The sequence below is a fragment of the Oncorhynchus tshawytscha genome, linkage group LG05 (genome assembly GCF_018296145.1).
Source record: "Oncorhynchus tshawytscha isolate Ot180627B linkage group LG05, Otsh_v2.0, whole genome shotgun sequence".
Classification (NCBI taxonomy): Eukaryota; Metazoa; Chordata; class Actinopteri; order Salmoniformes; family Salmonidae; genus Oncorhynchus; species Oncorhynchus tshawytscha.
Window position 1 is genome coordinate 82,170,963 of NC_056433.1, and position 25,403 is coordinate 82,196,365.

The 25,403-nt window shown below is 46.7% G+C and overlaps 1 protein-coding gene and 1 long non-coding RNA gene across 20 annotated transcripts in view; both read left to right on the plus strand.

Annotated features, from left to right (window-relative positions):
• LOC112251651 (disks large homolog 1-like) overlaps nucleotides 1-25,403 on the plus strand; it is a 323,372-nt gene that overhangs the window by 150,756 nt on the left and 147,213 nt on the right. Inside the window, exon 1 of one of the 18 annotated variants that reach the window (XM_042322519.1) lies at nucleotides 9,909-10,832. The exons of 16 other annotated variants lie outside the window; for them this stretch is intronic. In XM_042322519.1, coding sequence (XP_042178453.1) covers nucleotides 10,575-10,832 — 258 coding nt within the window. In that variant the 5' untranslated portion in view covers nucleotides 9,909-10,574. Of the gene's footprint in view, nucleotides 1-9,908; nucleotides 10,833-25,403 lie in introns of those variants that run through there. One more of the 18 variants, XM_042322529.1, reaches the window with a different exon arrangement.
• On the plus strand, nucleotides 13,034-14,264 carry LOC121846549. Of its 2 annotated transcripts, none has more exons than XR_006083486.1 (3): nucleotides 13,034-13,531; nucleotides 13,584-13,909; nucleotides 14,042-14,264. It is a non-coding gene; the product is annotated as an uncharacterized LOC121846549 (long non-coding RNA). The 2 variants fall into 2 exon arrangements; XR_006083487.1 differs by having other exon boundaries at nucleotides 13,626-13,909.

Below are 25,403 nucleotides of genomic sequence, written 5' to 3' on the forward strand. Positions count from 1 at the left end.
TATCAGCTGTTCCACTGTTAGACAGAGGTCAGCTGTTCCACTGTTAGACAGAGGAGGTATCAGCTGTTCCACTGTTAGACAGAGGTGGTATCAGCTGTTCCACTGTTAGACAGAGGTGGTATCAGCTGTTCCACTGTTAGACAGAGGTGGTATCAGCTGTTCCACTGTTAGACAGAGGAGGTATCAGCTGTTCCACTGTTAGACAGAGGAGGTATCAGCTGTTCCACTGTTAGACAGAGGTGGTATCAGTTGTTACTGTGCTGATCCACTGTTACAGATACTTTCATTGTTAAGCTCTTCAGATTAGCTGAAGTATCAATATTGTAAATGAATGGAGATACACACACTTTCACTGGACGGAGTATCAGTGTATATATGTATGTTGTTATCAGGGTCAGAGAATGACAGCCTTTCTCTGTTCCAGTCCAGCTGCACTCTGATCCTCTTGGCTTTCCGTCTCACTTTAGAGGAGAATGATTGACAGGTGTGTTTTTGTATTTACCAACACAACACTGTATTGCCCACATTCTACCATAGAAAGCACCTTTCATCCTGGAGACAGACTGAGATAAATCCTACAATCCAGTCTCCGACCTCAACGTCCCAGCTATGTGTTCGTCAGTTAAAGCCTTCTGATCCCGGAACAAAATGATAGTTATCAAACCTCTCTGGGTTGTCAGGAAGCTGTTGTGTCGAACAGGCTCTCACACTGGTCAGATCATCAGACAGGGTGAGATGTGGGGGATGCAGTGTTGAGGTCCAAAAAGATGCAGGTTACTGAACCTGCATCTTTTTCCAGACTCCCAACTTCAGGTTTGCCCAGGTGTTTGGCCACGTCTACCAGCGCTCCTGAGACTCTCTCTGGATCTGGCAGTGTGCCCTTGGCTCTTCCAACGGTGGCCTTGTAGTTCTGTAGACATTTGATGTTTTCAGGTCCTCCTCTGCGGCACTGAATTGTGTGTGAAAGGGATGATATCTCTTTATTCGTCACCTCAATATTTTTCTTCATCTGATTGTCGTGCTCCTCTTCCTCCCTTAGAGAAGTTATTCTGGCTGCCTCTTCATCTCGCAGAAACTGGTGAATCATCTCAAACTCCTCCTTAATCTGCTTTTCTGTGATCTGGGCCTGGCTCTTAATGTGCTCTGCTTTTTTCTGTGGTCTGGGCTTGGCTCTTAATGTACTCTGCTGTTTTCTGTTGTCTGGGCCTGGCTCTTAATGTGCTCTGCTGTTTTCTGTTGTCTGGGCCTGGCTCTTAATGTGCTCTGCTGTTTTCTCACACGTTACTTTAATTGCATTAAAGATCTTCAGCTTCTCCCGTAAGGGTTTCAGTGTGGTCTTGAGTGCAGATTCATCTATGGAACAGAACTTGTGGTTTGTGTGTTTTCTGGAAGTCTGAAACACGAAACAAACATGCTTTTTATCCTCCAGACAGTAGAGCTTGAGATTCTCTCCTTGCAGACTGCAGAGCAGCTCAGACACTCTCTGACTCCTTCTCTCCTTGCAGACTGCAGAGCAGCTCAGACACTCTCTGACTCCTTCTCTCCTTGCAGACTGCAGAGCAGCTCAGACACTCTCTGACTCCTTCTCTCCTGTAAGAAGGCCTCACACATGTTCTTTAAACCCAGCTGACACGGAGGCCCGTGTCTTGATGATCTTCTCCTGCAAACGGGGACATTCCCAAGTTTATTTTCCCTTCCAATAGTCGTGCAGACAGACATTACAGAAGATATGGCTACATGACAAGAGGACAGGGTTCTTGAAGATGTCACAGCACACAGGACAGGAGAGTTCATCTCCTCTGGGAGAAACTGGAAGCCATTTTCCCTATGTCACTCTCTTATGTGGCTACCCGAGGTTATATAAGATCACACTGTACCATAGTCTCCATCGTTCCAAAGACGCATCACCTGCACTGCCGCAATGTTGACCTGCACTTCCACCTGAACAGGTGACTGTCGTACTTCCTGCACTCCTGACAGGTAGAGGGGCGGAGCTCTAGGAAACTACGAATCAGAAATCTTCTGTGATTTCAGTGAGAACGATAAAATGTCAGGGTTCAAGATATAGACAGCAACAGAGGGAGGCGACAGTATGGCCTGGGCATTCATGATAAATAAACGTGTTACTTAGTAGGAGACGATGAAAGAATGCATTGCAGTTTGAGTGCTGAAGGTGGCTGGTAAACTGTAACTGCAGTCGCCATTTAAAGGCAGACATGTGTAAGCCTGCCTGTCATGGCCCTTTTCTGATATGTACCACTTCTTCAAGTGTTATTAGATTGCTGAATGGGATGTGGTGGTGGTCATTAACCTCCAGTCTGAGCAAAGTTCAATGTGAACTTTATGGGGAATCTCTATTAGATTGTGAGATATTGAGTTCCTAACACAGATTAGGATGGAAACTCATTAACCCAATGCCATCCTAAAGTGTGTGTGTGTGTGTGTGTGGACAGAGGGGACAGAAACAAATAACCAGATACTGAATGCTTAATGACTAGCCCAGCCCTAAACTCAGGACATCCTCCCCTTAATGACTAGCCCAGCCCTAAACTCAGGACATCCTCCCCTCCCCTTAATGACTAGCCCAGCCCTAAACTCAGGACATCCTCCCCCCCTTAATGACTAGCCCAGCCCTAAACTCAGGACATCCTCCTCCCCTTAATGACTAGCCCAGCCCTAAACTCACGTCATCCTCTCCTTAATGACTAGCCCAGCCCTAAACTCAGGACATCCTCCTCTCCCCTTAATGACTAGCCCAGCCCTAAACTCAGGACATCCTCCCCTTAATGACTAGCCCAGCCCTAAACTCAGGACATCCTCCCCTTAATGACTAGCCCAGCCCTAAACTCACGACATCCTCCTCTCCCCTTAATGACTAGCCCAGCCCTAAACTCACAACATCCTCCCCTTAATGACTAGCCCAGCCCTAAACTCAGGACATCCTCCCCTTAATGACTAGCCCAGCCCTAAACTCAGGACATCCTCCCCATAATGACTAGCCCAGCCCTAAACTCAGGACATCCTCCTCTCCCCTTAATGACTAGCCCAGCCCTAAACTCAGGACATCCTCCCCTTAATGACTAGCCCAGCCCTAAACTCAGGACATCCTCCCCTCCTGTCGCTGGTCTTTTGAACTGTGATTACAGCCATTAGGGTGCCTCAAAAGGACTCTTCCGTGATCTACAGTGTCCGGGTAAAGTGGACCATTAAGAACCCATTAGTCTGTAGACTTTAGAGGAGACTGTTCACCAGGCAGGCTGCAGTGATAGTGCTGGGTTACATGCAACAGGAGAGTGGAAGGTTCTGTAGTCATCCTGATTTGACTGTAAGGACTGGAGTACTGATGTTTCTTGTTGATTTCCTACGAGTAAGACCAAAATGTACTGCTAGTTTGTTGATTTGTTAGGGAGGTTAATTTATTTACATGTTAATTTATTCACAATGGTAGGGTGCTTGTAGTTTGATACAATGTAGTTATACAGTTTACCTGGGATACTTACACTGTGACTACACTGGTCATTAATTTGAAACGTCAATTGGGTAGCTTCCTTATTATTCTGTATCTGCAACATGGATCAGCTCAATGTAAAATGTACATGCTAGTTCTACAACTCAAGTGATAATATCATGGAATGTTGATTTGAGTAGGGAGGGTACTGTAGTTTGTTGATTTGAGTAGGGAGGGTACTGTAGTTTGTTGATTTGAGTAAGGAGGGTACTGTAGTTTGTTGATTTGAGTAGGGAGGGTACTGTAGTTTGTTGATTTGAGTAAGGAGGGTACTGTAGTTTGTTGATTTGAGTAAGGAGGGTACTGTAGTTTGTTGATTTGAGTAGGGAGGGTACTGTAGTTTGTTAATTTGAGTAAGGAGGGTACTGTAGTTTGTTAATTTGAGTAAGGAGGGTACTGTAGTTTGTTGATTTGAGTAAGGAGGGTACTGTAGTTTGTTGATTTGAGTAAGGAGGGTACTGTAGTTTGTTGATTTGAGTAGGGAGGGTACTGTAGTTTGTTCATTTGAGTAGGGAGGGTACTGTAGTTTGTTAATTTGAGTAGGGAGGGTACTGTAGTTTGTTCATTTGAGTAGGAGGGTACTGTAGTTTGTTGATTTGAGTAGGGAGGGTACTGTAGTTTGTTGATTTGAGTAGGGAGGGTACTGTAGTTTGTTAATTTGAGTAAGGAGGGTACTGTAGTTTGTTGATTTGAGTAAGGAGGGTACTGTAGTTTGTTGATTTGAGTAAGGAGGGTACTGTAGTTTGTTGATTTGAGTAGGGAGGGTACTGTAGTTTGTTAATTTGAGTAAGGAGGGTACTGTAGTTTGTTAATTTGAGTAAGGAGGGTACTGTAGTTTGTTGATTTGAGTAAGGAGGGTACTGTAGTTTGTTGATTTGAGTAAGGAGGGTACTGTAGTTTGTTGATTTGAGTAGGGAGGGTACTGTAGTTTGTTGATTTGAGTAGGGAGGGTACTGTAGTTTGTTCATTTGAGTAGGAGGGTACTGTAGTTTGTTCATTTGAGTAAGGAGGGTACTGTAGTTTGTTGATTTGAGTAGGAGGGTACTGTAGTTTGTTCATTTGAGTAAGGAGGGTACTGTAGTTTGTTGATTTGAGTAGGAGGGTACTGTAGTTTGTTGATTTGAGTAGGGAGGGTACTGTAGTTTGTTGATTTGAGTAGGGAGGGTACTGTAGTTTGTTCATTTGAGTAGGGAGGGTACTGTAGTTTGTTGATTTGAGTAGGGAGGGTACTGTAGTTTGTTGATTTGAGTAGGGAGGGTACTGTAGTTTGTTCATTTGAGTAGGGAGGGTACTGTAGTTTGTTCATTTGAGTAAGGAGGGTACTGTAGTTTGTTCATTTGAGTAGGGAGGGTACTGTAGTTTGTTCATTTGAGTAGGGAGGGTACTGTAGTTTGTTCATTTGAGTAGGGAGGGTACTGTAGTTTGTTGAACTTTGCATATACAGCTCATTTGGAACCTATTCCCCTTGACTTTTTCATTTTGTTACGTTACAGCCTTATTCTAAAATGTATTCAATTGTTTTTCACCCTCATCAATCTACACACAATACCCCATAATGACATCACAATACCCCATAATGACGAAGCAAAAACAGGTTTTTATGTTTTATACATTGATAAAAACTGAAACATCACATTTACTCAGTACTTTATGTTTTATACATTGATAAAAACTGAAACATCACATTTACTCAGTACTTTATTGAAGCACCTTTGGCAGCGATTACAGCGTTGAGTCTTCTTGGGTATGACGCTACAAGCTTGGTACACCTGTATTTGGGGAGTTTCTCCCATTCTTCTCTGCAGATCCTCTCAAGCTCTGTCAGGTTGGATGGGGAGCATCGCTGCACAGCTATTTTCAGGTCTCTCCTGAGATGTTCGATCGGGTTGTTTTGATTTGATTTGATTTGGGTTCAAGTCCGGGCTGTGGCTGGGCAATTCATGGACATTCAGAGTCTTGTACCGAAGCCACTCTTCCGTTGTATTGGCTGTGTGCTTAGGGTCGTTGTCCTGTTGGAAGGTGAACCTTCACCCCAGTCTGAGGTCCTGAGCGCTCTGGAGAAGGTTTTCATCAAGGATCTTTCTGTACTTTGCTTCGTTCATCTTTCCCTCGATCCTGACTAGTCTCTCAGTCCCTGCCACTGAAAAACATCCCCACAGTATGATGCTGCCACCACCATGCTTCACCGTAGGGATGGTGCCACGTTTCCTCCAGACGTAACGCTTGGCATTCAGGCCAAAGAGTTCAATATTGGTTTCATCAGACCAGAGAATCTTGTTTCTCATGGTCCGAGAGTCCTTTATGTGCCTTTTGGCAAACTATTTAGGAGTTACTTCTGTCTGCCCACTCTACCATAAAGGCCTGATTGGTGGAGTGCTACAGAGATGGTTGTCCTTCTGGAAGGTTCTCCCATCTCCACAGAGGAACTCTGGAGCTCTGTTAGAGTGACCGTCGGGTTCTTGGTCACCTCCCTGACCAAGGCCCTTCTCCCCCGATTGCTCAGTTTGGCCTTGTGGCCAGCTCTAGGAAGAGTCTTGGTGGTTCCAAACTTCCTCCATTTAAGAATGATGGAGGCCACTGTGTTCTTGGGGAGCTTCAATGGTGCAGATTTGTTTGGGTACCCTTCCCCAGATGGACTGTCAACTGTGGGACCTTATATAGACAGGTGTTTGCCTTTCCAAATCATGTCCAATCAATTGAATTTACCACAGGTGGACTCCAATCAAGTTGTAGAAATATCTCAAGGATGATCAATGAAACAGGATGCACCTGAGATAAATTTCTGGTCTCATAGCAAATTAGACTGAATACTTATGTAAATAAGGTATCAGATTTTTTTTTATACATTTGCACACATTTCTAAAAACCTGTTTCCACTTTGTCATTATGGGGTATTGTGATGTCATTATGGGGTATTGTGATGTCATTATGGGGTATTGTGTGTAGATTGATGAGGGGCGTTTTTTTCTTGAATCCATTTTAGAATTAGGCTGTAACCTAACAACATGTGGAAAAGGTCTAGGTGTCTGAATACTTTCCCAATGCACTGTGTCTCTGTCAGTGTTTCCAGGGGAGAGCTGAGCTGAGAGAAATACTTTTAACTCTGTGGAACACACTCAGGGGTCCGCAGCACCACTCTCATCAAATATACATGTCCCGGGTACTTTTTTAATTGGCAATGCATTATTGAGCTGCTCCTACATGTATAAGGTCACGTTGGACTGAGGATGAGGATGCAGACAGAGGTTTGACAGCCGCGCTGTCTGCCTGAGTACACTGGAAGTGATCAAGCAGGTACAGGAAAGGCTAACGGCTTGTATGAGTGTGTCATTCACATGTGTTCGGTTCTTGGCATAGATGGGCAGGTAGTCTTTGGATATCTCATTTCCTGTGGGGTGTGAGTGGGTGGAGTGTGTGAGTGGGTGAGTGTGGGTGGAGTGGGTGGGTGGGTGGAGTGGAGTGAGTGAGTGAGTGGTCGGGTGGGTGAGTGGTCGGGTGGGTGGAGTGGGTGGGTGGAGTGGGTGGGTGTAGGTGGGTGGGTGGGGTGGGTGGGTGTGTGTGGGCGTGAAAGGTCTCAGGAAGAGCCTCCTGTAACATAGTGAGACACCTGGATGGAACTTACCTACCTGTAGCTGTGGGTGGGTGGGGTGGGTGGGTGTGTGTGAAAGGTCTCAGGAAGAGCCTCCTGTAACATAGTGAGACACCTGGATGGAACTTACCTACCTGTAGCTGTGGGTGGGTGGGGTGGGTGGGTGTTGGGTGGGTGTGTGTGAAAGGTCTCAGGAAGAGCCTCCTGTAACATAGTGAGACACCTGGATGGAACTTACCTACCTGTAGCTGTGGTTATTCATGGGTTAATAACATTGTTGGAGAACATCAGCTAGTTAAATTACTAACGCATCTCCTTGCAGCAGTGATGGAACCAACTGTTTTTCTATATCATGGCAGAAGCATCAATTGTGCTGAATACTTGTGTATAAAATCACCATAATCTAAGCGCATACCAAAACATATTATTTATACTCCTTGAAAATGTCCCTGCCATTTCCCCAGCTAACCACAGCACTATACACAGTAGTACAATATGATTTTACTCCCTGAAAATAAATGTCCCTGCCAATTCCCCAGCTAACCACAGCACTATACACAGTAGTAAAATATGATTTTACTCCCTGAAAATAAATATCCCTGCCATTTCCCTAGCTGTAGTGCTACCTAGAGGTAGATGCTATTTCTGTCTCCTAGCTACAGTGAGGCTGATCCTATCAGGACCTGACTGTAGGTGCCTGTGGACCCAGACACCACAGTGATGATATGTGGACACAGACACCACAGTGATGATATGTGGACACAAACACCACAGTGATGATATGTGGACCCAGACACCACAGTGATGATATATGGATCCAGACACCACAGTGATGATATGTGGACCCAGACACCACAGTGATGATATATGGATCCAGACACCACAGTGATGATATGTGGACCAGACAGACACAGACACAGTGATGATATGTGGATCCAGACACCACAGTGATGATATGTGGACCAGACACCACAGTGATGATATGTGGACACAGACACCACAGTGATGATATGTGGATCCAGACACCACAGTGATGATATGTGGATCCAGACACCACAGTGATGATATGTGGACCCAGACACACACAGTGATGATATGTGGATCCAGACACCACAGTGATGATATGTGGATCCAGACACCACAGTGATGATATGTGGATCCAGACACCACAGCGATGATATGTGGACCCAGACACCACAGCGATGATATGTGGACCAGACACCACAGCGATGATATGTGGATCCAGACACCACAGTGATGATATGTGGGACCCAGACACCACAGTGATGATATGTGGACCCAGACACCACAGTGATGATATGTGGACACAGACACCACAGTGATGATATGTGGACACAGACACCACAGTGATGATATGTGGACCAGACACCACAGTGATGATATGTGGACCCAGACACCACAGTGATGATATGTGGACACAGACACCACAGCGATGATATGTGGACCCAGACACCACAGTGATGATATGTGGATCCAGACACCACAGTGATGATATGTGGATCCAGACACCACAGTGATGATATGTGGACACAGACACCACAGTGATGATATGTGGATCCAGACACCACAGCGATGATATGTGGACACAGACACCACAGCGATGATATGTGGATCCAGACACCACAGTGATGATATGTGGATCCAGACACCACAGTGATGATATGTGGATCCAGACACCACAGCGATGATATGTGGACACAGACACCACAGCGATGATATGTGGACCCAGACACCACAGCGATGATATGTGGACACAGACACCACAGCGATGATATGTGGACACAGACACCACAGTGATGATATGTGGACGAGGAGTCCTGTCATTTCTCTCTGTCTCTGGAGAATATCTTTGGAGTTGTAGGAGCAGCGAGGGAGGGAGGAGCTTGGTTGATGGGGTTGCAGCTCTATTTGATGTGAAAGCTGTTGCCATGGTGCCGGTCCCCACAGAGTAGGAGCACGAGCTGTGACAATGGCTCTTACCTCGTTGACACCTGTGACTCTGGCTCAGCTATAGGCTGGCTCTGGATGGAGGAGGAGGAGGATGCTTCTACTATTTCAGTGTGAGAGGAAGATGAGGAGGAGGAGGAGACAAGAGAATCAACAGGCGTTCGTACAGACCAGGATCCTGTTCCTTTTTTTCCCCCCTCTGATGGGCACAGGCTGTTGTTATTCCACTGTGGATCGATGGTGGCAGTATGTGTAGGAGACCAGCGAGCTGCAGTGTCTGAAAACACCCGAGGAGGAGAACACACACTTACACACACACACACAGTCAGCATCACGCAGCACCAGAAGCCGACGTTTACCCGACTGAACTGGCTAACGGCTAATACTTCCTTCCTGGATTTTACACACTCATCTGTGAAGTGCATCTGTGGCGTCTCACACTCTCATCTTGTTCTCAAATGCTTTTTGGGCATTTTCTTATTCCTTTCTCCTCTGTCTGCTCCTTCTGGACCTGCAAGCACCTTTTAGAGAGAGGCTCTGAGTTTCAGTTTTATGTTTGGCTGGCAGGGGCGTCAACAGCGTCCATAATCATATCTGGTGACGAAAGGGTTTCTACGCCTGGACAATGGCTCTGAAGTGGCAGGACCAATCAGTAACACCTCTCTGTGGAAGCTTTCCTGTGGCCACAGAGGTTTCTGATGACTTTCAATAGAGTTCAACTCTTCTGGGACTGAGTGAGGGGGAGGAGGGTGGAGAGGAGGAGAGGAGGAGTAGAAGAGAGGAGGAGGAAGACCACACCAGATCAGAGCTCAGGATGGATCTTCTCTCCATCTATATTTAATGTGAGTGTGGAGGTTTAGAGGGGGGAGTCTCTGAGCTGTTCTCCTGTTAAGAATGTACTGTGATTGAGCCCTGATCATTTGACTGCACTTCACTGGAGGTCCACTTACAACCTGGAAGCAAGGGAGAGACAGAAAGAAAGAAACAGAGCTCCCTTCTTCTGATGTCTCCAAGACTCGTCAGGTAATCAAGCCCATTTCCTGCCTTTCGACCCCCCCCCCACTCCCCGTTCTGTCGTTCTTGAAAGAGAAGAGAACAAGGAGAGAGAGAAGAGTCCCAGTGGCCCAGAGAGACTACTGCTGGGGAGTTGCTGGCGGTGCCATCTGTGTCTCTCCGTCCTAACTGCCTTCCCAGCTGTTGACCATGCTGCGACTGGTGTGTCCCCCTGGTTAGGGAACGGAGGATGCAGACGGGGCTGTCTGTCTGTCTTTCACCATCTTAATGGACTTTCTTTTTGACTTTTGGTCCCTCTTACTGCTCAATAGGATGCAGTGAGTAACCTAACCCGTGCCAGCACACCACTCCAACTCCTCCACCTTATATTCCTCTCCTCTCCTCTGTGGCTGCCAGTTCAATCGCCCTGCAGGCCAACTGTTCTCTCGTTCCTGGCTCTAAAGGAAGAGGGGATAGTTATTTCTCTTCCCTCCTCTGGTCCCTTTTGCTCCTGAGATGAATTTCATCTTCGGCAACAACACTCAGTTCCCACGAGGTGGGCGGAGCGGTGGAGGCGGGGGCCAAGGGCATGGGGGGCCCCAGAAACAGAAACAGGGGCCCAAGAGAGGCGCCTCGGAGGAACTGTCCTCGGGACATCATACGGGCTCACCTTCCTCCTCCTCCTCCTCTTCCTCCTCTCACTGGCAGCAGCTCATCACCTTCTTCTCGAAGAGAAACGCCTTTAGTGACTGCATCACAGCCGGAGCCACTCAGGTAATTCCAGATCACACATCTGTAGTACCAACAGGTGTACTGTACATGTGCTCACACTGCGGAGTTCCTGCTTTTATTGTCTGGTAATACTCTGTGTTTGTGGACAAGGCACGGAACAATTCTGGATTGTTCAATTGTTTGGGCTTGATATTTGCCCGTGTAAACTGTAGCCTCTGATACTTGTGTGGCAAACAATGTTTCTATTTATATTCCTCAAGGTTACTATGGCAGCTACTGTTGCTCTAAGATGTCTCTAAGCATGTAGGCAGAAGATGCAGAAGGTTCCCAGAAAGCTCAGCATTGAAAGTGTAAACTGAGATGCGTGTTTCCTCGGCCTTGTGGAGAGGTGCAGAGCTGTCCGCCAGTCTCCTGGCAGTGTACTGTAGAACCTGAAGTGTTTGCCAAGACCAATCCCTAGTCCCCTTGGCACCGAGCCACCTCCTAATACCTCTCTGGTGCGTTAGATGTCCTGCTTCGCCGTGCTCCCTTAACGCATCAAGTCAATGATTTATTCCTGGACCACGTTTAACTAACCTTGCTACTGTCCTGACATAGTGCTGTCTCAGTCATGTCTTCCTGTCTTGTCAACTGTTGGGAGTGGAGGAGAGGAGAGATCAGGGCTGGTTGGTTATTCTCTGTGTCTGGTGAGGCAGGAGGGCTCATGGTCACTACTGTACTGGAGGCTCAACTTTCACCTCTGATAATTATCATCAATTACATACTGATGGAACCATTAACAGATGAAAGGACAAGACAAGAGCACGATTAACCACAGGTTTAATTAGTCTTTTAATGTTTGGGCAAACCCTCATGAAAATCTGTTGAGCAAATTGTTGGTGTAAAGATGCTTGTTCAAGAAGAGGCTCACTAGTGAGCTGAACTTGATCAGTGACATCATGACCAAGTGGGGCATGTGTTCCCATCCAGTCTTGTGTTGTAGTAAATCAACAGGGCCTGCTGTCTGTCTGTACCCTGATGTCCAGGGACTGCTGTCTGTCTGTACCCTGATGTCCAGGGACTGCTGTCTGTGGGGTAGGCAGCTGGCGCCAGAAGCACTCAGTGCTCTATTGTTTTCTGAGTTATAAACTGTAATCAGATTGGACTGGGGCTAGAGCTTCTTCCCAAGGTGTTGTCCAGAGCACTTAGTGGAGGACTAATGGCCCATTACATCTGCTGCTGCACTGTGAGGTGCCATCACTTTTATATCAATTCATCCTGTCTTTTACTGAGGGAAGAAGAAGAAATGGAGATGGATGGATGGAGACTTTTGAAAGATTGAAAAAAAGGGATGGATGGAGATGGATGGATGGAGAAGGACGGGTGGAGTAGGACGGGTGGAGAAGGACGGGTGGAGAAGGACGGGTGGAGAAGGACGGGTGGAGAAGGACGGGTGGATGGAGATGGACGGATGGAGATGGACGGATGGAGATGGACGGATGGAGATGGACGGTTGGAGAAGGACGGATGGAGATGGACGGTTGGAGAAGGACGGATGGGAAGAAGTATTTTCTGTAGTACTCACAACAACCACTTCATCTTTCTTTCATGGTCCTTTTTACCCACAAACACACAGTCATTTAGACACACCTTCTCTGTCGTCCTCTAGGGTCTGAGTTCAAGACCCGTTTAAGGTTCAGATCAGAAGGCTTTGGGTCCGTATAGCAAAGCAAGGATTAAAATCCGGAGAAATTGTTACGGATATGTTCAGTCGATTTTTAGGGCTGAGTCCCGATACTTCCTGTAGATCTCATGTAAAGCCTCATACAGGAATATATAATGTACCTAGATGTATGGGCACGCAGTAATGAATGAACCTGATGTATGTTAATTGTGTCAAACTCGAAACCTAGTTGATTTGTGTAATTAGTGCATGTCTTCTGTTTGTGGTCGGGTGTTCTAGAACTTTCTCAGGTAGCATGGATTGTTGTGTTGGAGGTTTATGTCTCTCTAGGAGTGGACTGGAGTGCTGTAATGGAGGTTTATGTCTCTCTAGGAGTGGACTGGAGTGCTGTAATGGAGGTTTATGTCTCTAGGAGTGGACTGGAGTGCTGTAATGGAGGTCTATGTCTCTAGGAGTGGACTGGAGTGCTGTAATGGAGGTTTATGTCTCTCTAGGAGTGGACTGGAGTGCTGTAATGGAGGTTTATGTCTCTAGGAGTGGACTGGAGTGCTGTGGAGGTTTATGTCTCTAGGAGGGACTGGAGTGCTGTAATGGAGGTTTATGTCTCTAGGAGTGGACTGGAGTGCTGTAATGGAGGTTTATGTCTCTAGGAGTGGACTGGAGTGCTGTAATGGAGGTTTATGTCTCTAGGAGTGGACTGGAGTGCTGTAATGGAGGTTTATGTCTCTAGGAGTGGACTGGAGTGCTGTAATGGAGGTTTATGTCTCTAGGAGTGGACTGGAGTGCTGTAATGGAGGTTTATGTCTCTAGGAGTGGACTGGAGTGCTGTAATGGAGGTTTATGTCTCTAGGAGTGGACTGGAGTGCTGTAATGGAGGTTTATGTCTCTAGGAGTGGACTGGAGTGCTGTAATGGAGGTTTATGTCTCTAGGAGTGGACTGGAGTGCTGTAATGGAGGTTTATGTCTCTAGGAGTGGACTGGAGTGCTGTAATGGAGGTTTATGTCTCTAGGAGTGGACTGGAGTGCTGTAATGGAGGTTTATGTCTCTCTAGGAGTGGACTGGAGTGCTGTAATGGAGGTCTTATGTCTCTAGGATGTCTCTAGGACTGGAGTGCTGTTTATGTCTGGAGGTTTATGTCTCTCTAGGAGTGGACTGGAGTGCTGTAATGGAGGTTTATGTCTCTAGGAGTGGACTGGAGTGCTGTAATGGAGGTTTATGTCTCTCTAGGAGTGGACTGGAGTGCTGTAATGGAGGTTTATGTCTCTAGGAGTGGACTGGAGTGCTGTAATGGAGGTTTATGTCTCTCTAGGAGTGGACTGGAGTGCTGTAATGGAGGTTTATGTCTCTAGGAGTGGACTGGAGTGCTGTAATGGAGGTTTATGTCTCTAGGAGTGGACTGGAGTGCTGTAATGGAGGTTTATGTCTCTAGGAGTGGACTGGAGTGCTGTAATGGAGGTTTATGTCTGTAATGGAGGATGTCTGGACTGGAGTGCTGTAATGGAGGTTTATGTCTCTCTAGGAGTGGACTGGAGTGCTGTAATGGAGGTTTATGTCTCTCTAGGAGTGGACTGGAGTGCTGTAATGGAGGTTTATGTCTCTAGGAGTGGACTGGAGTGCTGTAATGGAGGTTTATGTCTCTAGGAGTGGACTGGAGTGCTGTAATGGAGGTTTATGTCTCTAGGAGTGGACTGGAGTGCTGTAATGGAGGTTTATGTCTCTAGGAGTGGACTGGAGTGCTGTAATGGAGGTTTATGTCTCTAGGAGTGGACTGGAGTGCTGTAATGGAGGTTTATGTCTCTAGGAGTGGACTGGAGTGTTGTAATGGAGGTTTATGTCTCTAGGAGTGGACTGGAGTGCTGTAATGGAGGTTTATGTCTCTAGGAGTGGACTGGAGTGCTGTAATGGAGGTTTATGTCTCTCTAGGAGTGGACTGGAGTGCTGTAATGGAGGTTTATGTCTCTAGGAGTGGACTGGAGTGCTGTAATGGAGGTTTATGTCTCTCTAGGAGTGGACTGGAGTGCTGTAATGGAGGTTTATGTCTCTCTAGGAGTGGACTGGAGTGCTGTAATGGAGGTTTATGTCTCTCTAGGAGTGGACTGGAGTGCTGTAATGGAGGTTTATGTCTCTAGGAGTGGACTGGAGTGCTGTAATGGAGGTTTATGTCTCTCTAGGAGTGGACTGGAGTGCTGTAATGGAGGTTTATGTCTCTAGGAGTGGACTGGAGTGCTGTAATGGAGGTTTATGTCTCTAGGAGTGGACTGGAGTGCTGTAATGGAGGTTTATGTCTCTAGGAGTGGACTGGAGTGCTGTAATGGAGGTTTATGTCTCTCTAGGAGTGGACTGGAGTGCTGTAATGGAGGTTTATGTCTCTCTAGGAGTGGACTGGAGTGCTGTAATGGAGGTTTATGTCTCTAGGAGTGGACTGGAGTGCTGTAATGGAGGTTTATGTCTCTCTAGGAGTGGACTGGAGTGCTGTAATGGAGGTTTATGTCTCTAGGAGTGGACTGGAGTGCTGTAATGGAGGTTTATGTCTCTAGGAGTGGACTGGAGTGCTGTAATGGAGGTTTATGTCTCTAGGAGTGGACTGGAGTGCTGTAATGGAGGTTTATGTCTCTAGGAGTGGACTGGAGTGCTGTAATGGAGGTTTATGTCTCTAGGAGTGGACTGGAGTGCTGTAATGGAGGTTTATGTCTCTAGGAGTGGACTGGAGTGCTGTAATGGAGGTTTATGTCTCTCTAGGAGTGGACTGGAGTGCTGTAATGGAGGTTTATGTCTCTAGGAGTGGACTGGAGTGCTGTAATGGAGGTTTATGTCTCTCTAGGAGTGGACTGGAGTGCTGTAATGGAGGTTTATGTCTCTCTAGGAGTGGACTGGAGTGCTGTAATGGAGGTTTATGTCTCTAGGAGTGGACTGGAGTGCTGTAATGGAGGTTTATGTCTCTCTAGGAGTGGACTGGAGTGCTGTAATGGAGGTTTTTGTCTCTAGGAGTGGACTGGAGTGCTGTAATGGAGGTTTATGTCTCTCTAGGAGTGGACTGGAGTGCTGTAATGGAGGTTTATGTCTCTCTAGGAGTGGACTGGAGTGCTGTAATGGAGGTTTATGTCTCTAGGAGTGGACTGGAGTGCTGTAATGGAGGTTTATGTCTCTCTAGGAGTGGACTGGAGTGCTGTAATGGAGGTTTATGTCTCTAGGAGTGGACTGGAGTGCTGTAATGGAGGTTTATGTCTCTAGGAGTGGACTGGAGTGCTGTAATGGAGGTTTATGTCTCTAGGAGTGGACTGGAGTGCTGTAATGGAGGTTTATGTCTCTCTAGGAGTGGACTGGAGTGCTGTAATGGAGGTTTATGTCTCTAGGAGTGGACTGGAGTGCTGTAATGGAGGTTTATGTCTCTCTAGGAGTGGACTGGAGTGCTGTTCTTTGGCTTGCAAGCGTCCCCCTTTTTCCTCCAAACATAACAATAGTCATTATGGCCAAACAGTTCAATTTTTGTTTCATCAGACCAGAGGACATTTCTCCAAAAAGTACAATCTTTGTCCCCATGTGCAGTTGCAAAGCGTAGTCTGCTTTTTTTATGGTGGTTTTGGAGCAGTGGCTTCTTCCTTGCTGAGTGGCCTTTCAGGTTATGTCGATATAGGACACGTTTTACTGTGGATATAGATACTTTTGTACCTGTTTCTTCCAGCATCTTCACAAGGTCCTTTGCTGTTCTGGGATTGATTTGCACTGTCGCACTAAAGTATGTTCATCTCTAGGAGACAGAACGCGTCTCCTTCCTGAGCGGTATGACGGCTGCGTGGTCCCATGGTGTTTATACTTGCGTACTATTGTTTGTACAGATGAACGTGGTACCTTCAGGCATTTGGAAATTGCTCTCAAGGATGAACCAGACTTGTGGAGGTCTACAATTTTTTTCCTGAGGTCTTGGCTGATTTCTTTTGATTTCCCCATGATGTCAAGCAAAGAAGCACTGAGTTTGAAGGTAGGCCTTGAAATACATCCACAGGTACACCTCCAGTTGACTCAAATGATGTCAATTAGCCTACCAGAAGCTTCTGAAGCCATGACATCATTTTCTGGAATTTTCCAAGCTGTTTAAAGGCTCAATCAAATTAGTGTATGTAAACTTCTGACCCACTGGAATTGTGAAACAGTGAATTATAAGTGAAATAATCTGTCTTTAAACAATTGTTGGAAAAATGACTCATGTCATGCACAAATTAGATGTCCTAACCGACTTGCCAAAACTATAGTTTGTTTACAAGAAATTTGGGGAGTGGTTGAAAAGCGAGTTTTGATGACTCCAACCTAAGTGTATGTAAACTTACAACTTCAACTGTAAGTATTCAGATCCTTTGCTATGAGACTCGAAATTAAGTTCAGGTGTATCCTGTTTCTATTGATCATCCTGTTTCTATTGATCATCCTTGAAATGTTTTGTACAGATTGATTGGAGTCCACCTGTAGTAAATTCTATTGGACGTGATTTGGAAAGGCACACACCTGTCTATATAAGGTCCCACAGTTGACAGTGTATGTGAGAGCAAAAACCAACCCATGAGGTTGAAGGAATTGTCCGTAGAGCTCAGACACAGGATTGTGTCAAGGCACAGATCTGGGGAAGGGTACCAAAACATTTCTGCAGCATTGAAAGTCCCTAAGAACACCGTGCCCTCCGTTATTCTTAAATGGAATAAGTTTGGAACCACCAAGACTGTTCCTAGAGATGGCAGCCCGGCCAAACTGGGAATTCAGGGGAGAAGGGCCTTGGTCAGAGAGGTGACCAAGAACCCGATGGTCACTCTGACAGAGCTCCAGAGGTCCTCTGTGGAGATGGGAGAACCTTCCAGAAGGACAACCATCTCTGCAGCACTCTACCAATCAGGCCTTTATGGTAGTGGCCAGACAGAAGCCATTCCTCAATAAAAGCCACATGACAGCCCACTATGAGTTTGCCAAAAGGCACCTAAAGACTCTGACTATGAGAAACAAGATTATCTGGTCTGACGAAATCAAGATTGAACACCCTGGCCTGAATACAGCACAGCCAGAAGAGGACTGGCCACCCCACATAGTCTGGTTCCTCTCTAGGTTTTGGCCTTTCTAGGGAGTTTTTCCTAGCCACCGTGCTTCTACACCTGCATTGCTTGCTGTTTGGGGTTTTAGGTTGGGTTTCTGTACAGCACTTTGAGATATCAGCTGATGTACGGAGGGCCATATAAATACATTTGATTTGATTTGAATACCAAGCGTCACGTCTGGAGGAATCCTGACACCGATCATCACCTGGCCAATACCATCCCTACGGTGAAGCCTGGTGGTGGCAGCATCATGCTGTGGGGATGATTTTCAGAGGCAGGGACTGGGAGACTAATCAGGATTAAGGCAAAGATGAATGGAGCAAAGTACAGAGAGATCCTTGTTGAAAACCTGCTCCAGAGTGGTTCACTTTCCAATAGGACACCAAACCTAAGCGCACAGCCAAGACAACGCAGAATTGGCTTCGGGACAAGTCTCTGAATGTCCTTGAGTGGCTCAGCCAGAGCCCGGACTTGAACCTGATCGAACATCCCTGGAAAGACCTGAAAATAACTGTGCAACAACGCGGTATAAATGTGATATTTCAGTTTATTATTTTTAATAAATGAGCAAAAATTTCCCCAAAACAGTTTTTGCTTTGTCATTATGGGATATTGTGTGTAGATTGATGAAAAACAACAACAACTATTTAATGAATTTTCGAATAAGCCTGTAACCTAAATTTTGAAAAAGTCCATGGGTCTGAATTCTATCCTAATTCACTGTAGGTGTTGTTGATTTCTGGGATGTAAGGATCCTGGACTATGAACCTGGTGGAAAGAGAGTCTTCTCTTCCTGGTTGTGTGTCTTTCTCCTCTTTCTCTCTGTCCCAGAAGGAATCATCTTTGTTCCCCTGTCCCTTCATTAGGCCACGAGTCTAGTGTGTAGCCTACCTGAAGGGATAAATGACCTTCTGTCTGTACTCCTGCGCGTGTTGGCGTGTGTCCACTCTGCTGTTCGTCACCGTATCGCTCCACTGGCAGTGCCAGCGTTGACAGAGTCTCTGTGAATGATGGCAGCTAATTTACAAGTCATTTGTAGTTTTAAATGAGTAAAGCCTTGGTCTTTGTGAGCTCCTTTCAGCCCCCCCCCCCACCTTCTCTGGTTACAACAAATCAAATCAAATCAAATTTTATTTGTCACATACACATGGTTAGCAGATGTTAATGCTGTAGCGAAATGCAACAGCTCTCATTCACACACTCTCACATCTCTGTCTCTCTCTCTCAGCATCTCTGTCTCACTCTCTCAGCATCTCTTTCACTCTCACTCTCTCACCATCTTTTCTCTCTCACTCTCTCACCATCTTTCTCTCTCTCTCTCTCTCTCTCTCTCCCTCTCTCACCATCTCTCTCTCTCCCTCTCTCTCACCATCTCTCTCTCTCCCTCTCTCTCACCATCTCTCTCTCTCCCTCTCTCTCACCATCTCTCTCTCTCCCTCTCTCTCACCATCTCTCTCTCTCCCTCTCTCTCACCATCTCTCTCTCTCCCTCTCTCTCACCATCTCTCTCTCTCCCTCTCACCATCTTTCTCTCTCTCACCATCTCTTTCTCTCTCTCACCATCTCTTTCTCTCACCATCTTTCTCTCTTTCTCTCCCTCTCTCACCATCTCTGTCTCACTCTCTCTCACCATCTGTCTCACCATCTCTCTCACCATCTCTGTCTCACTCTCTCTCACCATCTGTCTCACTGTCTCACCATCTCTGTCTCACTTTCACCATCTACTGTATGTCTCTCTCTCTCTCTCTCACACATATATATTTCTCTGTGTAATCCTCAATGTGCCTGGCCTGTTGTATCAGAGGAGTGTAGCGCCAGCCAACAGAGACCACAAATAACCTCGCATCGTAGCCGTCGTCAAGACCAGAAGGTCTCTGCTCCTCTCCTCTAATGCGCCGGCTTTGTCCGTTGCCATGGTTGCGTTTCCATGGTGATCGTCAAATGAAGCGAGGCGTGTTTCTTGGCGTCACGTGTCGTATTATTTGTTTATTTATTTTGACTCCGCTAGCTGTGGGTTATGCTGGTGCGTACACACACACACACACACACACACACACACACACACACACACACACACACACACAGTGGTGCATTTTGGGTGGCTAGGCAGTGTTGCTGTAACCAGCAGCAGGTATTCAGGTGTTCAGCAGGCAGCTCAACTCAACCAAATAATAGCCCTGTTCTGTTCTCTCTACTCTCTGCCAGCCATCTGCCCTGTATCTCACTCACACACACACACACACACATACACACACACACACACACACTTGGTTCAGACAGACACGCTTAGACATGTCACACACTCACATTCAGACAGACACGCTTAGACACGTCACACACACGCTTAGGCACGTCACACACTCACATTCAGACAGACACGCTTAGACACGTCACACACACGCTTAGACACGTCACACACTCACATTCAGACAGACACGCTTAGGCACATCACACACTCACATTCAGACAGACACGCTTAGACACGTCACACACTCACATTCAGACAGACACGCTTAGACACACACTCACATTCAGACAGACACGCTTAGACACGTCACACACACACATTCAGACAGACACGCTTAGACACGTCACACACTCACATTCAGACAGACACGCTTAGACACGTCACACACTCACATTCAGACAGACACGCTTAGACACGTCACACACTCACATTCAGACAGACACGCTTAGACACGTCACACACTCACATTCAGACAGACACGCTTAGACACGTCACACACACATTCAGACAGACACGCTTAGACACGTTCACACACACGCTTAGACACGTCACACACACGCTTAGACACGTCACACACTCACATTCAGACAGACACGCTTAGACACGTCACACACACGCTTAGACACGTCACACACTCACATTCAGACAGACACGCTTAGGCACATCACACACACGCTTAGACACGCACACACACATTCAGACACACACGCTTAGACACATCACACACACGCTTAGGCACATCACACACACGCTTAGACACGTCACACACATTCAGACACACACGCTTAGACACGTCACACACATGCTTAGGCACATCACACACACGCTTAGACACGTCACACACATTCAGACACACACGCTTAGACACATCACACACACGCTTGACACGTCACACACACGCTTAGACACGTCACACACATTCAGACACACACGCTTAGACACGTCACACACACTTGGTTCAGACAGACACGCTTAGACACATCACACACACGCTTAGACACGTCACACTCACATTCAGACAGACACGCTTAGACACATCACACACACGCTTAGACACGTCACACACTCAAACGCAAGTTCAGACTCGTGTTGCGCGATGTACTGAAACTTCTGTACTTTTCCGATGCTATAATATGAAAAACGGTCTGTTATTAGAATTTATTTTCAGTTATTTTATCAAATGTGTCTAACGTTTGGAAATCAACTAAATGTATTGAACTCATTAGAGCTATTGATTAGTTGATTAGACATTAATCAGAGATGAGTTTATCAGAAGATATCAATGAGAATGCATCAGAGATTCATATTCCCTGCAATAGAGGCTGTCTGTGTGCTCACTGCCCGTATGTCTACCAAGCCGTGTAGCCGTTAGCGATGCTAATTCTAACCCTCTTCTGGTGGATGGAATGGCTTTACTAAAAAACTTGTTGCAGTTTTGGCTCAAATCAAATGAGTGTTTTATTTGTGATATTCACAGGAAACAGCGGGGGGGGGTGTTAACGGTACAATTAAATGTCTCCTTGCGAGCTCTCCTCACGACAGTGAAGAGAAATGTGACAATAAAGGAATGGTCATTGCAGATGGAAAAGGGTGAATTAGTGTTGCATCACTGCATCACGTTCAGTGTGTGTGGGATGGAGACTCACTCTGCCACGCAGATCACATCTCCCACACGCATCACATACGTACACATGCTCTCTCTTAACCGGAACCATCTCCTTCAATTCTCAATATCAAGTTGCTTGGTAAGATGTCTTCCTCTCATACCCAAAAGAGAGTCCCTTTGCCCTTGTCTTGACAGGCCTGGGTTAGCAATGTGCCCTTGTCTTGACAGGCCTGGGTTAGCAATGTGTCCTTGTCTTGACAGGCCTGGGTTAGCAATGTGTCCTTGTCTTGACAGGCCTGGGTTAGCAATGTGTCCTTGTCTTGACAGGCCTGGGTTAGCAATGTGTCCTTGTCTTGACAGGCCTGGGTTAGCAATGTGTCCTTGTCTTGACAGGCCTGGGTTAGCAATGTGTCCTTGTCTTGACAGGCCTGGGTTAGCAATGTGTCCTTGTCTTGACAGGCCTGGGTTAGCAATGTGTCCTTGTCTTGACAGGCCTGGGTTAGCAATGTGTCCTTGTCTTGATAGGCCTGGGTTAGCAATGTGTCCTTGTCTTGACAGGCCTGGGTTAGCAATGTGTCCTTGTCTCGACAGGCCTGGGTTAGGGGTGTGTCCTTGTCTCGACAGGCCTGGGTTAGCAATGTGTCCTTGTCTCGACAGGCCTGGGTTAGCAATGTGTCCTTGTCTCGACAGGCCTGGGTTAGGGGTGTGTCCTTGTCTCGACAGGCCTGGGTTAGGGGTGTGTCCTTGTCTCGACAGGCCTGGGTTAGCAATGTGTCCTTGTCTCGACAGGCCTGGGTTAGGGGTGTGTCCTTGTCTCGACAGGCCTGGGTTAGGGGTGTGTCCTTGTCTCGACAGGCCTGGGTTAGGGGTGTGTCCTTGTCTCGACAGGCCTGGGTTAGGGGTGTGTCCTTGTCTCGACAGGCCTGGGTTAGGGGTGTGTCCTTGTCTCGACAGGCCTGGGTTAGGGGTGTGTCCTTGTCTCGACAGGCCTGGGTTAGGGGTGTGTCCTTGTCTCGACAGGCCTGGGTTAGGGGTGTGTCCTTGTCTCGACAGGCCTGGGTTAGGGGTGTGTCCTTGTCTCGACAGGCCTGGGTTAGGGGTGTGATAAATACATTTTTTTTAAATTACATTTAAAAAAAATCAGTTTTCCATTAAAACAAATATGAAAAATTCATAAAATTCCATGTGAATTCACAATGCAGATGTGCTGCTGCCAGCAACCGTTTGTGTCTTGCGTTGCATCTCTTTCAGATGGTGAAGCATTGCTACCATTACTGGTCCTCATCCCTTTCAGATGGTGAAGCATTGCTACCATTACTGGTCCTCATCCCTTTCAGATGGTGAAGCATTGCTACCATTACTGGTCCTCAATTCCACCCCATAATGTTAGCATTTCATCACCTTCTCAGTTGACTTCTTAAAGTATTGCCATACGGGACTTTGCTGCTGTTGCTTGCCTTTCTCTGCCATTTATACAACAGTTAATGACGATGGTGGAGAGTCAACTACAAGATAATTGATTCCTCGACTCCTTGCACGTCGACTCCCATTTCTGAGTGTTAAGATTTGATTCCTCTAAGAATCAGCTCCTAAAATTCAATCTTTTTGGAACTGAGGAAACTGATTAAGACTCCCAAGTGGCGCAGCTGTCTAAGGCACTGCATCTCAGTGCTAGAGGAGTCACTACAGACCCTGGTTCGATTCCAGGCTGTATCACAACCAGCCGGGAGTTCCATAAAGCTGTCCGGGTTTAGCCGAGGTAGGCAGTCATCGTAAATAAGAATTTGTTCTTAACTGACTTGCCTAGTTAAATAAAGGTTAAATAAAAAATGGAAATAAATCCTCAGGTAGCAGAAATGGCCCAGCCCTAGTTGATCACCTTGACACAGGTGCTAATGACATGTAATATAATCTTGATAAACATTTGAGAGGATTTCCTGTCTACCATTCCATGGATCACAGTGCATCACAGCCAAGTCTTACAAAGTGTGTGTTTGTAGTAATCTCAGTGATTTCCATATACACCACAGTTAGGGTTGAGCTAGCGCCCGATTAAGACCTTGTCTGTACCTATCAGTCTGTCTACATCCCTAGTACCCTCAGGCTCTCTGTCTGAGGCCTTGTAAGGAGACCTGGCCCCTGTATACACAAAGCATCTCAGAGTAGGATAGATGATCTAGGATCAGTTTAGCCTTTTAGATCATAATGAATCAGATTTATATGGACAGATCCTAGATCAGCACTCCTACTTTGAGACGCCCTGATGATTATTGGCAGCTCTGGGTAGAAGTTGCCTGTAGGATCTTGGATCAGCTTACTCTCTCTGAATCCTAAGCCTAACCATTAGGCAGGGAAACACGCATCTTACATCAGTGTCTATGAGAAGCTTATAGGTCAGTGTGAGTGCCAGTCCCCGTGGGCCTGTAGAGCCCCCTGCTGTTCAGTCTTGGTATTACCACGGCTATGTTTTCTCCAGTCACAGCTAATGGAAGGGCCTTTACTGCAGTGTATCCCAAAGGAGAGTCTCAGTAGATACTTTATGGCCACAGCTTAATGCTGCACGGTGGCCAGTAATGCTGGGCTGGTTTATTGTGTAGGTCACAAGACAATCTGAAAGGCCTAAGATGGGGCAAGGTGCATATCAGTTTGAAACCATTAAAGCCCAGCCTCCAATACATGACGTTGTATGAAGTGCTGAAGACCATACTGTACAAGGGGGAGGTGATTATCTCTATACTGTATGGGGGGGGGGTGCTTATCTCCATACTGTACGGGGGGTGCTTATCTCCATACTGTACAAGGGGGAGGTGATTATCTCCATACTGTACGGGGGGGGGGTGCTTATCTCCATACTGTACAGGGGTGGTGGTTGTTATCTCCATACTGTACAGGGGGTGGTGGTTGTTATCTCCATACTGTACGGGGGGGGTGGTGCTTATCTCCATACTGTACAGGGGTGGTGGTTGTTATCTCCATACTGTACAGGGGGTGGTGGTTGTTATCTCCATACTGTACAGGGGTGGTGGTTGTTATCTCCATACTGTACAGGGGGTGGTGGTTGTTATCTCCATACTGTACAGGGGGTGGTGGTGGTTGTTATCTCCATACTGTACAGGGGGTGGTTGTTGTTATCTCCATACTGTACAGGGGGGTGGTTGTTGTTATCTCCATACTGTACAGGGGTGGTGGTTGTTATCTCCATACTGTACAGGGGGTGGTGGTTGTTGTTATCTCCATACTGTACAGGGGGTGGTGGTTGTTGTTATCTCCATACTGTACAGGGGGTGGTGGTGGGTGTTGTTATCTCCATACTGTACAGGGGGTGGTGGTTGTTGTTATCTCCATACTGTACAGAGGGTGGTTGTTATCTCCATACTGTACAGGGGGTGGTGGTTGTTATCTCCATACTGTACAGGGGGGGGGTGGTGGTTGTTATCTCCATACTGTACAGGGGGGTGGTGGTTGTTATCTCCATACTGTACAGGGGGTGGTGGTTGTTATCTCCATACTGTACAGGGGGTGGTGGTTGTTATCTCCATACTGTACAGGGGTGGTGGTTGTTATCTCCATACTGTACAGGGGGTGGTGGTTGTTATCTCCATACTGTACAGGGGGTGGTGGTTGTTATCTCCATACTGTACAGGGGGTGGTGGTTGTTATCTCCATACTGTACAGGGGGTGGTGGTTGTTGTTATCTCCATACTGTACAGAGGGTGGTGGTTATCTCCATACTGTACAGGGGGTGGGTTGTTATCTCCATACTGTACAGGGGGTGGTTGTTATCTCCATACTGTACAGGGGGTGGTTGTTATCTCCATACTGTACAGGGGGTGGTGGTTGTTATCTCCATACTGTACAGGGGGTGGTGGTTGTTATCTCCATACTGTACAGGGGGTGGTGGTTGTTGTTATCTCCATACTGTACAGGGGGTGGTGGTTGTTATCTCCATACTGTACAGGGGTGGTGGTTGTTATCTCCATACTGTACAGGGGTAGTGGTTGTTATCTCCATACTGTAC